Raw genomic sequence first — 15,559 nt, 5'->3', positions numbered from 1 at the left:
CAGAAACTTAAAACTGTCCATCATGGTTACTTATCTTAAAAACTGCTGAAAAAATGTTAGCCACCACCTGGTGTTGCCTTTCAAAAAGGGAGAAAGAACCCAAATTCAATGTAAACATGAGAAAAACAGTACTGGTTTTACTTGGAAGAAGGCAGACACCCCAACTGGGCAAGATTGAATCTAATGTCTGTAGGAGAAGTCAGCTTTCAGTATCCAGGGAGTGGAACCAATAGGAACAAATGCTCAGTCATGTAAAAGAAAGGTTTAATTAATATATATTTCTGTCTGTAAGGTGTACTTATTGGGGGTAGATTTCCATCTTCACAATAAAAATGTGTAAATGCTCTCAGCAGAGATGAGTCCCCACCTCAGTCTGTATAGAAAAGCACGATAAAGGTTGGGGAAAATGGATAAAAATGTTGAAAGAAGCTCCAGTTCCTTATTAGGCGAAGATACAATATTTATTCCTTGTCTCATGGGATAATCTCCTCTGCCTATTGTCCTCCCCGTTCTCAGTGCTGATGCTTAATTTTCAAAACTTCTATATTACCAAGGGACCTACGACATCAGCCAAAGAAATTCTCAGCAAGTACAAAATCTGGTCCAGGGAGCTGCTTTTGTGCAGAGGGAAAATTTTGTTCCTACAGGTTTTTAAGTGGGTACGAGACAAGGAGCTATCCGATCCGGGCAAAACCATTACAGTTTAGATCTGTATCTACAGAGCATTTTTTTTCCTTTAAAAAAAATTGGAAAATACAAGAAGTTTTGGATTTTTTTCCTGATTCTTTTTTTGGAGGGGGAAATTGCATCGTAAGCTTTTGGAGAAACCCAACATGTCAACTACCTTTCCCGGACTAGTCCACGATGCGGAGGTATTATTACTTTTTTTGTGAGCGCGCGCGCGTGTGTGTGAGTGTGTGAGAGTGTGTGAGTGTGTGGCGGCGGTGGTGACGGCTGTGGTGGCAGCTTCCCCTGCCTCTAATCTATATTGGACCGTTACGTTTAATTATAATCTGGCTTTCGGGAGAAGTTAAGGAAGGGAAGGGAGAAAGTTCGTTATGACATCTGTCGCCAGAGAGGGCAACTCTCCACGATAAGCACCATTTGCTGTAATGAGGGAGAAACATAATCCTAACAATAAGGGGGGGATGAGGAGAAAGCTAGAGACACAGAAAGGATTCTCCGAAAAGCAAAGAAAAGGGACTAATGGGGGGCGGTAGGTGGACATGGGGGATGGGGGAAAACGTACCCCTTTTAAAAGGGGCTTATTCAAGGAATGGGATACAGACGATACAGAAGTCAGCAAGCTGAACAATTTTGCAGACTGGGATTTTTAATATATATTTAATATATATAATTATATATGTGGACGATGATATTTTTGAGCAGCCCAGGCTGAACATCTCCGCATGGTCAGGCGGGCGTTTTCGGCGCGAGGATTTGCTGGAGAGGCAAGGTGCATCCTAGCATTTTCTGCCTGTGGCTTCTCCTGCTCCCCGCAGACCCTAATCACCTTCAAACCTGACTTGGACCCCTAGCTCCAGGCACAAGTTGGGAAGGGAAGAGCGTGTGTGTGTGTGTGTGTGTGTGTGTGTGTGTGTGTGTCTGTCTGTCTGTCTGTCTGTTTTCTGTCTGTGACTACGTGTGTGATATCGCCCCCACCTATATAGGGTGGGGGATTACCCCCACCCCGCTCTCTCTACTGTGAAGACGAGGCCGCCCACCCCCAGTTCAACTGTGCTGGATGTCTGCTTGGTGAAGGAGCTCACTGAGCCCCGGCATCTCTCCCGAACCCAGCCTGCTTGCTCTTGTTCTCCTAGGAGGGCCAGGGAAAGCTCCCGACTCTGGGAGAGTGGCGCCTTGGTTGCAAAATGACAAACCTCAAGTTTTTCTGCTCTCCCCTTTCCCCCTCTTCCTTCCAGATACGTCACGACGGATCAAACAGCTACCGTTTGATGCAGCTTGGCTGTCTGGAGTCTGTAGCCAATTCCACGGTTGCCTATTCCTCCTCCTCTCCTTTAACTTACTCCACCACCGGCACCGAGTTTGCGTCCCCCTACTTCTCCACTAACCACCAGTACACCCCGCTCCATCACCAGTCGTTCCATTACGAGTTCCAGCACAGCCACCCGGCGGTCACTCCCGACGCCTACTCTCTGAACTCGCTCCACCACTCACAACAGTACTACCAGCAGATTCACCACGGGGAGCCCACCGACTTTATTAACCTGCACAATGCGCGGGCGCTCAAGTCCTCCTGCCTGGACGAGCAGAGGCGGGAGCTGGGCTGCCTCGATGCCTACCGCCGCCACGACCTGTCCCTCATGAGCCATGGCTCTCAGTATGGAATGCACCCAGATCAAAGACTCCTGCCAGGCCCCAGCCTGGGGCTGGCCGCCGCGGGAGCCGACGACTTGCAGGTAAATAAGCATGCAGCGGATTTGTCTGCGCCCTCCCCTCGCCCTCCCCCCCTTCCGCTCTCTGTTAATGCTCTCTCTCTCTCTCTCTCTCTCTCTCTCTCTCTCTCTCTCTCTCATACACAGACACACACGCGCGCGCGCGCGCACACACACACACACACACACACACACACAACCAAAACACGATTTAGGGAAAGGCATCAAATTACAGGAGGACTGTGCCCACTGCGTTCCTCTCATTGGATCAATAGCTGCAGCCCCTACCTGGGGCCAGTCATCAAAAGTCAGCTATGAATCTACACTTCTGACCCTAAGAGGATAGGTGTGTGAGGTCAGTGGAGCTGCATTTGAATCTAGAGGTGTCAGAGCAAGACTCTAAAAGCTGACGGCCCGCTAATGATATCCTCAATTTCCATAATTTACAGGGAGTATTCTCATATTTCTAGAGTTGGCCTAGACAGAACCTGCAGTGGAATTTCATGATGCCTTGAGGGAGTCAGGTAGTTCTTAAAAGGTTGTTAGAACAACAAGCTTGAGCAAAAGTTTCACAAACAAATTAGATTGCTGTGTCAAGTAAGGAACCACAAATAAAAGTGTCAAAAGTCAGCCCCAATAACATCATTTGCACGATGCACTTGGCCAGAGTGTAGTTGTATTTCTTTTTGCCTGAGCATTCCCAAGCTGGTAGCCCTGCAGCATGCTTTATTTCTTTATCCTTTCTCTTCAGGTCATTCCATATTACGTAAGATGCAACCCGTTATTCTATCTGAAATGAAATAAAGGAAGCAAGACAAATAGAGAAAAAGAGCTGGAAGAAAAAAAAAAGGAAGGAACAGGGATGGGAGGAAGAAAGGGGGAAAGCATAGAAATGAATTCAAACACCGCAGAGGCCACCACTTAAGCAAGTCTCCTACTTTCTTAACATGCTTTCCACGTTCGTTGCCAACAATAGAATTTTTAATGAAGTGATGCCATTGTCTTAGACACATTTCAGATCAATAAACCCACAAAGGTCTAGAGTAGGAACCCAAAGAGCTGTACTTTCCTCTAGTGGAGAGCACATCTCCTTCCCTTTTTCAGTCTGCACAAAGCCTGCCACCTCCACACACTTCCTGAAGGCCCGGGAGATATTCCAGGAGCACAACTTGGAGACAGAAGAGGTCTCTTGTTGCGCACAGAATATCTTTCCCCCTCCTTTACCCCTGAGCAAGAGATTAATTTTAAATTAAAGTGAAAGCCCTTACAGTTCCAACAAAGAGCCATAACCACATGATTCACGCACAAGAAAGAAGATTTCACTCCTTAAAGCTTGACTTGCTATACTTAAATTCACAAAATAATTTTATACGCTTAGGGCATTTTCTTACATTTTTCACAAGGATCCCCTTATGTCTCAGGAGGGGAAAAAAATCTGCCATTCAATGCTTAGCTCAACTAAAACCTATTTACTCCTTTTAATAGCCACGTCTGCTGCTGATTTTTTTGTATCTGTACAAATTTTTTTTCTGTGCTAGGCACAAAGCTGGGCATTTTTCAAAAGAGAGGATTAGAACATTTGCAAGCACGGGACAAAGGCAGAATCCTGTGCAAAAGGACACCGTAGTTTATCCAATTTTCGACTTAGTGCCATTCAACTGGTCATTTATGCAATGTCATCTGACCAAACAGCATGTTTTACTTATGAGGGGGGAAAGTTTGTTAAGTGAAGGGACCAAGATCTGTTTCTTCGGAGAAAATAAACATCTTAGCAATGCGCCTGAGAGTGAGAGGGGAAATTGGTCCCGCTTCTTTGGAGAACTTGGGTGTCCTTTATCTTTTACAGTTTAGATATCATAAAATCTTTATTTCAGCCTATCTCTTATATATTTATTCTTCCTTTTCTTTGTGTTACTTGTGTTGAAATAACATTACTCATACTGAGGAAGAAAACACTTTAAGATACTCAGTGAAAGAGTATGGTGTGCGATGCCTGCACACATGCATGGTCATAAAGACTTCTATATGTGTATGTAAGTGCATATATTGTAATGTATATGAAGACTAGGAGGAGATTATAACTCTATAATGTTATTCTGGTCCTCCTGATGTACTTAGCAGAGCGGAAAAGAAAGAACCATAGCTATATTTAAGAGAAGAAATGAAGAGGGAGTGTGTGGGGAAACCCATCTCTCTCCTTTTATTTCTTCCTTTTAAAAACATTCATCAGCATATGCCTCATTTCAAATGCAACAAATGTAAATATACTTTTCCCTGCACAGAATTTTAAGTGGAAGTCCAATGGTTTCGAGGGCAGTCTAAGTCTGCCTAACAGATGCAAACGGTCTTGTGGCTTCAGTTCCATCTTTGAGTCCCCTAAAAAGATTTGCTATGGCCAACAAAGGAAACTGTCACACCTTTTCCCATCACAGCTTTAATTTATGCTCAGTCTCCAAGTTTTTTTTTTCATATTGATTTGATAATCACTTTAAGGCAGAACATTTAAAATAAGAAAGAGCTGGTGAGTAGGTTGAAAAGGGGGGTCTTACGGGCCTGCCTCAATATGGTGAAAATGGGGAGGCAAAAGGGAGCCAGGGCTGTAAAGGTTGTTTTGTAAAGTGGGTTTTTATTATGCACCGACTCTCTCCGCATTTACTTAACTCTTCACGGGCTGTTGGGTAGGTTAACACCCTTCAAGGCCTCTTTCATGTCCAATACCTCGTTTGTTTGTAAAGGAAAATGAGCTTTTAACACATTTTGATTCAGAAGGGGGGGGAAAGACAGACAGAGAGAGAAATTTTTATTTTTCTTAATAAAAAATCAGCAAGTCCTTTCTAGTTTTCCAGTTCACATGATCACTCTGGGAGCACCCTAGGAGCTCTGCAGAGAGTGAACCTGAAGGTGTTTCCTCCAGGAGGCCCATTTTGGATAGGATTGTTTGGTGCTCCTGCTTTGGGAAAAAACAGAATCCTGAGAAGATACTCTAAACCCTCTATGTGAAATATTTCCTCTGAACCTCCAAAAAAAAAAAGCCCCTCACAATTTCAGACTTGACACATAAGCTATAATTTTCTTCACCAGAAAAGAAGTGAGCATGCGCTGCCTGTGTGTATGTCCTGTCCCTTCTCGGGGACTGAAAGGACTTCTTCTTCTTTTAGGTCCAAATGAAAATCTCTTAAAACCTCTGAAGTGTGATATTGGGGAGTGATGCACAATGCATACCTTAAGATGGATAAAAGTTGTAGATTGTAGTTTCTATTCAAATATTTTCCTTAAAATGTGTTTGCTCACTGATGCCTTCCATGGTCTCCTGACATAGAGGTCAGGGATAGGCTAGTCTAAAATATTGTACCTGCATAGTGGTCATGTCTACCATATCTGAATGCTCCTATTTCTTTTTTTCTCTTATGAAGGGTTCTGTGGAAGCCCAGTGTGGGATTGTTCTCAACGGCCAAGGGGGAGTGATAAGAAGAGGTGAGTAGAAATAACTTGACCTCAGTTTCTTTGTTTTGAAGATCTGGGGAGACTTGCAAACATCAGATTCTTTGTGTGCTGATTAAGAAACAAACAAAAAAGAGTTATTGCAGATCCACACAGGCATAGGTACATTAAAAATACCCCTTTCTTCCACCAACCCCTCAGTGCTGGGCGAGCCCCAAGTCTCATAGCCCCAAATCTATTCCTCCCCACAAAATGCTGACAGAATCGAAGTTGGGGAGAAAATGGCTGGGATTAAAAACAGAAGTTTTCACACTTCTTTCCCTTTCAGTGGCACTACATCCTGGAGCAAGATTTCTGGTTTCTTTTAGACCTAATGTGCCAGCCACTGCCTTAGTGTTTGGGGTGACGGTGTTAGTGATGGGCCTTGAGGGAGTCTGTGAAAGGCTATATCATTGAGGCTTTCCGGGAGGCTAATGAGTCTCCAATATTGTAGCTGCCTTATTTATTTAATTTTTTTGGAGCGTCCAGAAGATTTCTTTTATTATGGGAGGGTGGGAGGAGGAGGTAGTGTTAAGTGCACTGGATAAAGCTTTCTTGTTCCCATCTGTTGAGGCAAACATCTGAATCCAGAGTTACCCATGGCATTGGGAAGGGGGGTGAGGCGAGAGGAGAGAGTTGTTGCTTTCTGCCAAGGCACTGAAGGGGGCTGTATCTCAGATGGTCCATTTTGACAAAAGGTTTTGAACTATGACATTCACAGGGCCTCAAGGCAGTGCAGATTTCCTGGCTTCCCTGCTTAACTGTACCATGAGCCTCTGAAGTTTATTTTCCTAGCTTGCCCAGTAACCCGAGGAGCACAGGAGGCAAGAGGGACCAGCTGTTATCCCAACTTCATACGAATTAATAAGATGTGGCCTATTCACCAAGACTAATTCCTGCTTCAGGGCCACAGTTGTTTCTGGTAACCAAACCACAAAACTTCTGATGGTACCAAATAGACGTCCTTTAGTCTCTCTCCATTTCTCTCAAAAATAGTCAAATAATTTGTTTTTTCTTTTCTGAAGGAATAGTGTACTCTTCAAAAGCAATGGAAGTTTTGTGTTTGCATGTAGATCTCATAACCCAGCATCCACTATAAACACCAGAAGAAAAAAAAAGGATCCTTTTCTTTGGGAATTTGGCTGTTCCAAAGAGTGTGTGCTTGGAATTTATGTTGAATTTGCAAAAAAAAAAAAATGCTCAAATCTGTTGTTGCACACTTTTGAGATTTTATAATTTTTTAGAGTATGAATATCACTTCTTATAGATATTTAGAAGGAACAATATTAAACTTTCCATTCAGGCCTGTATTCAGCCATACTGGAATTAAAAAAAGAGAGAGAGAGAGAGACAAGTTTCTGAATATTAAATATAGCTGTTCATAACTGTAACAGAAGTAAAATACATACACAGTGAAAGAGAGGTTCAGTAAGTCTTGCTGATTGGGGTCTGTTGGGAAGGAAAGAACACTAAGAACAGGAAAGGTGAAGCCAAGCGCTCAGGGCGCACAGACACCGTGGTGCTGAAGGACAGCGCCACTAATTAGGGAAGGAGGCCGGCTGCTAGGCGAGCCGAGCTTTCCGCGGCGGTGCGTACGTTCCGCTCCGCACTTGTTAAAGTACCTCCCCCAACGGCTTGACTATCACATCCAAATGATTGTAGCATAACTGACAGGATGAATTCCAGGCAGAGAGTTGGAGCCGTAGATGCTGTGGAATCAATAGTTTCCTGGGAGAGTAGGAACACCTTCCTTTCTTCTGGCCATTCAAAAGGTGCCTAAAAGATGGAAGTGCGCTCTTCTCTTAGCACAGCTGCGGAAGCGAAGCTCCTTGGGTGATGTTGTCTTGTTTTTTTTTTTTTTTTTTTGTACCGTTCAGTGCCTATTTGTTTCACCTTTTAAAATCCTTCTCTTAGTCTGCTAATTAAAGCCAAACATTAATTGGTAAGATAAAAGATCGCATAGGAGTTAGACAACAATAAAATCCGTGGTCCCCACCTTTGAGAAATTCGGACTCTGGCATCTGACCATTTTTTCCCACTCCCAGGTCTTACAGGACAGGAGCATTCTCGGCTCTGGAGAGGAGAGTGTGCGTGTGGTGTGTGAGTGTGAATTGATTAGGTGGGTGACTCTGTAGCTCTATCAGCATTCATAATTTCCAAGTGGATAGCAAGCACTTTTCTATTTTCAAAGCACTGGCAAAATCCCCTTAGGTCAAAACACCTAAGAAACCCCTTCTCTCTTCATTGCCGTGGTGAGACACGCACACCACAGATCTCCTAATATCGATAACTGAGGTAATAAAAAATAGAACACCTAAATCATTGTCATCCCTCCTATGGTAACAATGTCTGTGAGTCACAGACTGATCTCCCTTAAAATCTTTGTGCTCCCCATTTTCTCCCACAAATCTCTATGACCCTGAAGCCTGCAAAATTTCTACTACCCTGCGGTCCTGTGAATGTCATAGTTCTGACTTGAGGAAAGATACCTGCCTAATGGTCATACCTGAGGAGGGTAGAAAGAAGTTGGCCTGGTTTGCAGAGGGTGGAGGGATGAGGATTCATTCACTAAATCTGTAGTAAAGAACAAAATGTCATTTCTCAGGCTAACTTTGTTAAGCGTCGGTTACATTTTTCCTTCTTGTAAACCAAGGTCTGATAGCCAAAAGATAACGTGGGCAGACCAGGGTGGTGGCAGTGAGGTAATTACCACCTAGATAAAATATTTGCGGCCGCCTCGGAGGCCCAGCTCCCTGCGCGCTCACTCCCGGTTAATGGTGTGCGCGATTTTGCCCGCAGCTCCGCCGCTCCGACCATCAGAACCAATAATCTTTATTTTAGCCTGCACTCGCGTATCGATAGCTTCTTTCGCCCCAGGCGTTGGCTTTGATATGTTAATATTTCTGAGTAACAAATTCTGCAGAGATCATATTAATGTTGTTCGTACAGAGTGGAGCTTTGCCTTCGTTGAATATTCAGACAGTGGGTTTCAAAAGGCATCTCTTGAAGGAAAGGGGCTTCTATTTACAGGACTCGCCTATGTTTTTAATCATTAAAAAAAGGAAGGAAGGAAAGCCCACTCTTTTTTTTTTTCCTGGTGACTCTTCAGAAGCATCCTTATGGCCCCTCCCTTTTGTCAGACACCCAGACCTTTTATTTCTCTCTGAGCATTTAATAACGCAGTGTTGATGAGGACCACGACGGTGGCGAAGCTAATCATGAATGGACTCCGAATGGAATCACGATATGGGAGTCAGCTGGATAAAGGGGCTCTGGTCTTCACACACGAGTTAGAGATGAGAAGACTCAGGCTTCCTGTATGAGGGTGGATAGTAGTGACTCTTTGGCCCTGATCTCTTTTGTGAAATCGGGATGGCAAACTTAAAAAAAAAAAAAAAAAAGAGGGGGGGGGTATGAAAAAAGTGTAGAGGGGCAGCGCCCTTGTTTCGCTTTCTGATCATCTTGCCTTGCAGCCCCAGGCTAATTTCCGAAGCTTAAATACCGCTGTAGCCTCTGGGCCACGGAGAGGGAACCCACCGGCCACTTGCAGGGAGGAGCGCTTTCCCGATTGCCCTTGGCTACACAAAATACAAACTACTTTGAATCAAAACATTTGGGGGGAATTAATATGATTTGAACTCTGCACGATTTAAGGGAGTATCAGATCGCAGAGGTGACTAGCTCGCCAAGGCTGAGACGTTTACACCTCGGTGCAAACGTTGTCCAATCTGATTTAATTCTTTTTCAAAATAAGTCTTTTCCGCAAAAGCAGCCTTAGCTTCAACCGCCCTGTCTACCAATAATGAATAGGACAGAACTGACACTTTCTGTTTTTTGTTGCCCTCACAGCAACTGGCCTGCTCCTCCTCAGGAGGACACGTGCCTTGCTTTGTTTTTTTCAAGACTCTCCTGGGCCTGATATGGACCTTGGGATGGCGGAGTCCTAGCAATTTCTAGAAGGGGCGAAGCAGAAGGTCCGCGTGTAGCTTAATCTTTCTTCCTTCGTCAGCCTGCCATCAAAGAACGACTACTCCCGAATCTCTTGCAGTTAGGTGACTCAAACTCAACTCTTTGGTTCTGCAACCTCTGTAAATGAAAACAGAGCACATGGCACACTGGAAACGCCACTCGCGCTCTCTTAACACTAAAATGAACGTAATTAAGACTGGAAATTCTATCCGAAAAGCATACCAAAAAGCTTCTACCAAAGCATGTAGAAGCATGGTTTGCTGGACAGTTGTTTTTCATGAGGAAAGAAGTACTTTGCCCTTTTTTGTTTGTTTGTTTGTTGTTGTTTTTTTATTTTCCCCTGCTCAGAAAATCACCACCGTCCAAAGCATGTTACGTTTTGGGAACTCGGAACTGATCCCTGAGCACAAACCAGCAAGGCAGTAGTTACCTATCTGGTACCCAGTTCCTTTTCTTTTGTTCTGCTGGGACCTGGTGCGGGCTCCAGCAGGAAACAGCAGCGACCTGGTGCATCTACACCTGCAAAAGCGCATCCCTCCATCAGGACAGTCCGATTCGCTGCTGTCACACTATCAAAGGCTTGTGTGAAGGCAACTAAGTTACCACCTCTTTGCTGTTTGATCACAATTAATATCTGCTGCCGTGGGGGGTGGGGACCTCACGGGCGGGGTTAGAGCGTCGGTAAAGGGAGAAAGGCTAGAGGGGGAAAACAGCCCAGAAAGATTCTACCCCACCTGTCGGACAAGAGAACCTCGCGGAAATGAAAGCCGCAAAACAAACAGGCACAGGAAACTCTTGTAACCGCTTACACATTTTTAATGTGTCAAAAAAAAATAAATAAATAAAAGAGCGATCACTGGAGATGAAGAAGGGGAGGAAAAAAATCCCTACCGTTTGTATTTCTTTCATTTGAATTGTAAACATCTGTTTGGCTGTAAGGCGAACAGAACATCTATTTCGCTCCTAAGATTTGGTCTAATTATGTCAACACCAACGTTCCGGGGAGTGGGGCGGTGCTGAGGTGCGGCGGCTTTGCGGGCTGTGCGCAGTGGGGCCTAGCGAGCTGAAGCAGGCGAGAAAGTATTGATCACACCTGCAGAGGCGCCAGGGGGCCTCTTGGCACAACTGAGTTTGTTCTTAGGGGTGGGTGGGGCACGAAGAGTCAGCAGTCGCTCAGATGCCACTCCCCTTTGCTCTGCTCCACACGTCTGGGGTAAGAAGAGACTTTTAGCGCTTGGCTTTTCATTAGGTCGCAGTACAAACAACGGGTAAATGAGTATCCAGCTTTATAGCTGTGATGTGGTAGCTGGTGCTGGGTACCATTACTCAGGCTGCTGAGTACGCTGTCCATTTCCTGTGACATCTCATCAGCCATAGGGGGAAGTATAATAGGTGCAAACACCTTCAGTTTTCAAGTAGACTAATTAAGAAAGAATTGGTCTCCAAGCGAGTGTGCCAAGTTCCTATTTGTCACCAGTCCCCCACTCCCACCCCAACCCATAGTCTGAAGGCAGAAAGATAGATTCCCCCAGGCTAATCAAGAGAAGTGCAGTTCCAGGCTTCTTCAAGATATTCAGGATCTATCAGGGTATGAAGGACAGTCTAAACCTATGTTGTTCTGTGTCAGGTATAGTAATAACTACAGATTTAGCTAACTTCTTTTTGTAGCTTTGGCAGAATTGTATATGGCATGCCCTAGACAAGTGATCTTGAGTAGACAAGTCTTAACTTCTTACATAGCTACTTATTAAAATTTGCAGATTTGCAAGAAATAGGATGTTGCTCCAAATTTACAAGCACTGACCTCCGTAGAAACATTGCTTCTCCATGTACTATGAGTGCGGGAGGGGTGAACTCCTGAGAAGTTCTGCATAGCCTATTTGACTCTGTCATCCCCAACTGGAATGACTAAGAGAAAATGAGTGACACCCAACATCTGTAAGAGCTGAGGAGCCTCAGAGACACCACAAGGACCTTGAGTGGCGAACACAGAATGAGTAATGCTAGTAGCCCGGCAAGGTCCAATTCTAATTGTCCTCTGGATTCTCATTGTTGATAGTCTCCGTTCCCTTAGCTATGTTCTACCATGTCACTACCTTCATTACAAATGCAAAACCCTGGCTATCATGCCTTTGTTTTTTCTCTGCCCTCCTGCAAAGTAACCCACTGGGAAGAAAGATATCAGGTTCCCCAAGTTGATGTAAACTCTACAAGTTGCCCAATCTTTAGCCAGAATAAGAGAGTTCCCCAAGGCTGCAACGATGCCCCGTATCAAAGCAACAGAAATTCCCTTTAAAGATTCCATGACATAAAAAATAAAAGAGTCTAGAGTTGATGGATAATCCTGAATACAAAATAAATCCTTGAGGCAATTTGTGTGTGCATAAAATATATTCTTAACATGCAGCCTGTGTAACTTACCTAACACAGGCCTACGTTAGCATAAACCAGAAGCCCAACCTGGATGGAGGAGCAGAAGAAGCTCTCGGGGCCTTCAAGATGGCTAGGTAGTCCTCCCAGAGAACAGCCTACTTTCAACTAAGCCAAAAGGTGATAGATTTTGAATGTAAGAAAACTAGACTTAACTCCTTTTTCAAAAATTGTGACTATTTTCTCTCTAAATTGGGTTTCTAACAGACTACTAAGGACAGGAAAAGCCTAAAATTGTGTGGTTCCAGTTTCAGTCAGATAGAAGAAAGGGAGAAAAAACTCATGTAAATGCTCAGACAGTTCTTTTTCTTCGGTAAAAATACTGAGTGCAATATTAATTGTTAAGATCTTTGTCTGCTTCTGATTCATTGTGATCATTGTGATTCATTGTGATCGCAGCTAGAGTCCTCTTTTCGGAAGAGTGGATGGATATTGTATATACACATTTTTTATTGATTTTTGATATTTCCTTCACACGTAAATCCTAGAGGAATCAGAATCATGATTCTGGTTTACTGGAATTACCTTTTCAGTTCATTTCAGCTTCAGAAAAGTCACTTTCCTTTCTTTTTAAGGGTATCTCTTAAGTACACAGTGCAAGAATTAATGAAAATTAATGAGTAAAAACAGCCATGGCCCCAAGAATCTGTGGAATTTCCCTAACATTTTGCTACTACTATTACTTTTTGAAATTGCGTAGAAATTCCAAGTGGGAAAGAATTAGCAAATTTGTGTGCTTCTATATGCTGACGAAAATGGTTTTCAGACTTTCCTCATTTGACTCCAAGAAAAAAATTTAGTTGATGGACCTTCCGACCTCCCAGACTTTAAAACCTAGGTCTTGTTTCCAGAAAATGGTAAGAGGAATTTTTTGGAATATACAACAGATTTTGCCAGAATTCCTTGACATTCTCTTCTCCCTCTCTTTTGTATTGTCAAAATAATGAGCCATATAAACTGGTTCAGAATTATTAAGGGAGAAAAACCTTGATCATTAGCAATTTCAAAGCTAACTTGGGGAGGAGGTTACTTACTGAAGCCTAGGCAACTTCTCAGTGACAATACTACTGAAAGAAAGATGTCACATCCCCCGGAAACCACTACTTGGAAATAGTTCTTTAGAGACCTTATGAGCCCTTCCCTTACCCATGCTTCAGTAAATAATGCCCCACCAATGCTTATGTAAACAGCCATCATAAAATAGTAGATTCAAGGGGAATCTCTCCTTTTCCCTCTCTCCCCTTGTCTCTCTCACACACAGTGGGGGGGGGGGTTCGGTGTGAGGGATGATGAGAGAAGGTAATGGGAGCTAAAATAACTAAAATTATTTATGAACATTTATAAAGCTGTCAAAGAAAAAAATATTTGCCCGGTGGTGGTGACACACACCTTCAATCCCAGCACTTGAGAGGCAGAAGCAGGCAGGTCTTTGAGTTCAAGGCCAGCCTAGTCTACAGAATGGCTACACAGGCAAAAAATAATAAATAAATAAATTTTAAGGAGAATATGAGTAATTGTAAAACAGCTAGAAAGAATCCCAAACATCATAGGGTTGGAAATATTTTAATATTCTCACTTCCAGGTAAGGATTCCTTTACATATTTTCATGTCGTCCCAGGTTCTTTAGGTGACAAGACCAAGGAACATCCCTGAGTCTAAATATCAGAGGTTTTTTGCTGTAACTGCTCATCTGTATTTCTTAGTAAAAGAAGATAGGGAGGGGATGCTTGGAGGCAAAGGCCTAAATTCTAGTACAGTACTTTTTTTTTTTTTTTTTTTTTTTTTTTTTTGGTTTTTCGAGACAGGGTTTCTCTGTAGCTTTGGTGCCCGTCCCGGAACTAGCTCTTGTATTTCTTAACCTCTAATGGGTATGAACAGCGTCTTTCTTCCTTCACAACCAAGATTCTGAATGAGGACTAATGGGATCTAAGATCCCACACTCATGACTAGCTTCTTCCTAAGAAGCTAAAGTAGATCACCTTCTTACTAAACCAATTTTGAGCAAAAATCTTCTGTCTTTTTCTTTTTCTAATCACTTATTCCTTCCTTCCTTTCCTTTGTAATCCCCGTTTCTGAAAATGTAGCTTACGTTTACCTACAACTACATCAAGAAAATTCTCAGAAAAAAAAATCTGAGAAGGGCTCAAGAGGTGGCTCAACTATTAAGAGCACTAACTGCTCTTGCAGAGGACCTGGATTCATTTTTCATCATCCACATTAGGCAATTTACAACTACCAGTGGTTCTGGTTCCAGGGCATCTAACACCTTCATCTCGCCACACACACACACACACACACACACACACACACACACAGAGAGAGAGAGAGAGAGAGAGAGAGAGAGAGAGAGAGAGAGAGACGTTGTAGGAAACTTTTTTAAAAGAAAATCCAGTTTTGAATTACAATTGGCCTCAGAGGTCTGGGCACATATGAAGGAAGCTTTACATCCCAAGTTCATACGCCCATTATCTTAGCAGAATGAACGTTGACTGGGGATTTTTGCAGTAAGTTAGCATTTGGGCATCAAGAAACTGTAACTAGTATTGCTCACCCATGAGTATCCAAGTCTATTCTTAGCCAGTGGGAACTGTTTTGAGGTTAGAGAATAGAGTATTCTGCTTCTGCAGGAATGTGAGGCTCAAGAGAATCTACCGAACTTGAAGATAGATATTCCTATTCTAGGAAATCCATCACGGCAAAATTATTTGGTGATGTTCTTAATGGTTATCATTTCCCTGCACCCTAACAGCAGTGATGAAGCAACCATCATAATGATAATAACAGACATATTTAATGTAGGTAACTAGCTAACACTGTGTCTTACCCTGTGTTTGTCTACCTATGCTGGCTGACCATGAAGACTGAAGCATTGTGTACAGATTTGACTGTATTGTCAACTGTATTTATTGGAAATTTCTGGTGACAGGCAGATGATTTTTAGTGTACATGGGGATTGGTGTCTTTAGCTGGTAGACAGATGAGGGAAGGAAGAAGATAACATGCAAACATTTTGGAAAAGAAAAGAATGCATCAAAAGTTTTATCCCATTCTGTATGTGTGCACAATCACACATAACTGTGAATCAGTAGGAACAACTTTTGTGGGATTAACTCTTGGATTTGGGGGCAGTAAAGTGCTGATGTGTCTCTTGATGTAATAATGTCAAAATTAACACTGTAGAGGCAACCTGTGTTGTAGGGGGTGATAATTTTGTCTAGAAATACAACGTTACACACAGATTCATTTTCTGTATGATATACAAAACCCTAATTAGTTCTTAGAAG

At 43.1% G+C, this 15,559-nt stretch overlaps 1 protein-coding gene across 2 annotated transcripts in view; it reads left to right on the top strand.

Annotated features, from left to right (window-relative positions):
• Positions 1-682: 682 nt before the first annotated feature.
• Positions 683-15,559, top strand: part of Tfap2d (transcription factor AP-2 delta) — a 54,155-nt gene continuing 39,278 nt past the window's right edge. Inside the window, exons 1-3 of one of the 2 annotated variants that reach the window (XM_041656144.1) lie at positions 683-872; positions 1,923-2,420; positions 5,810-5,870. In XM_041656144.1, the coding sequence (XP_041512078.1) occupies positions 834-872; positions 1,923-2,420; positions 5,810-5,870 (598 nt within the window). In that variant the 5' untranslated portion in view covers positions 683-833. Of the gene's footprint in view, positions 873-1,871; positions 2,421-5,809; positions 5,871-15,559 lie in introns of those variants that run through there. The other variant, XM_041656143.1, reaches the window with a different exon arrangement.

Source organism: Microtus oregoni, unplaced genomic scaffold (assembly GCF_018167655.1).
Source record: "Microtus oregoni isolate MIOR12 unplaced genomic scaffold, Mior012 000007F_ref0000211, whole genome shotgun sequence".
Lineage (NCBI taxonomy): Eukaryota > Metazoa > Chordata > Mammalia > Rodentia > Cricetidae > Microtus > Microtus oregoni.
This window is presented reverse-complemented; position numbering and strand designations above follow the sequence as displayed.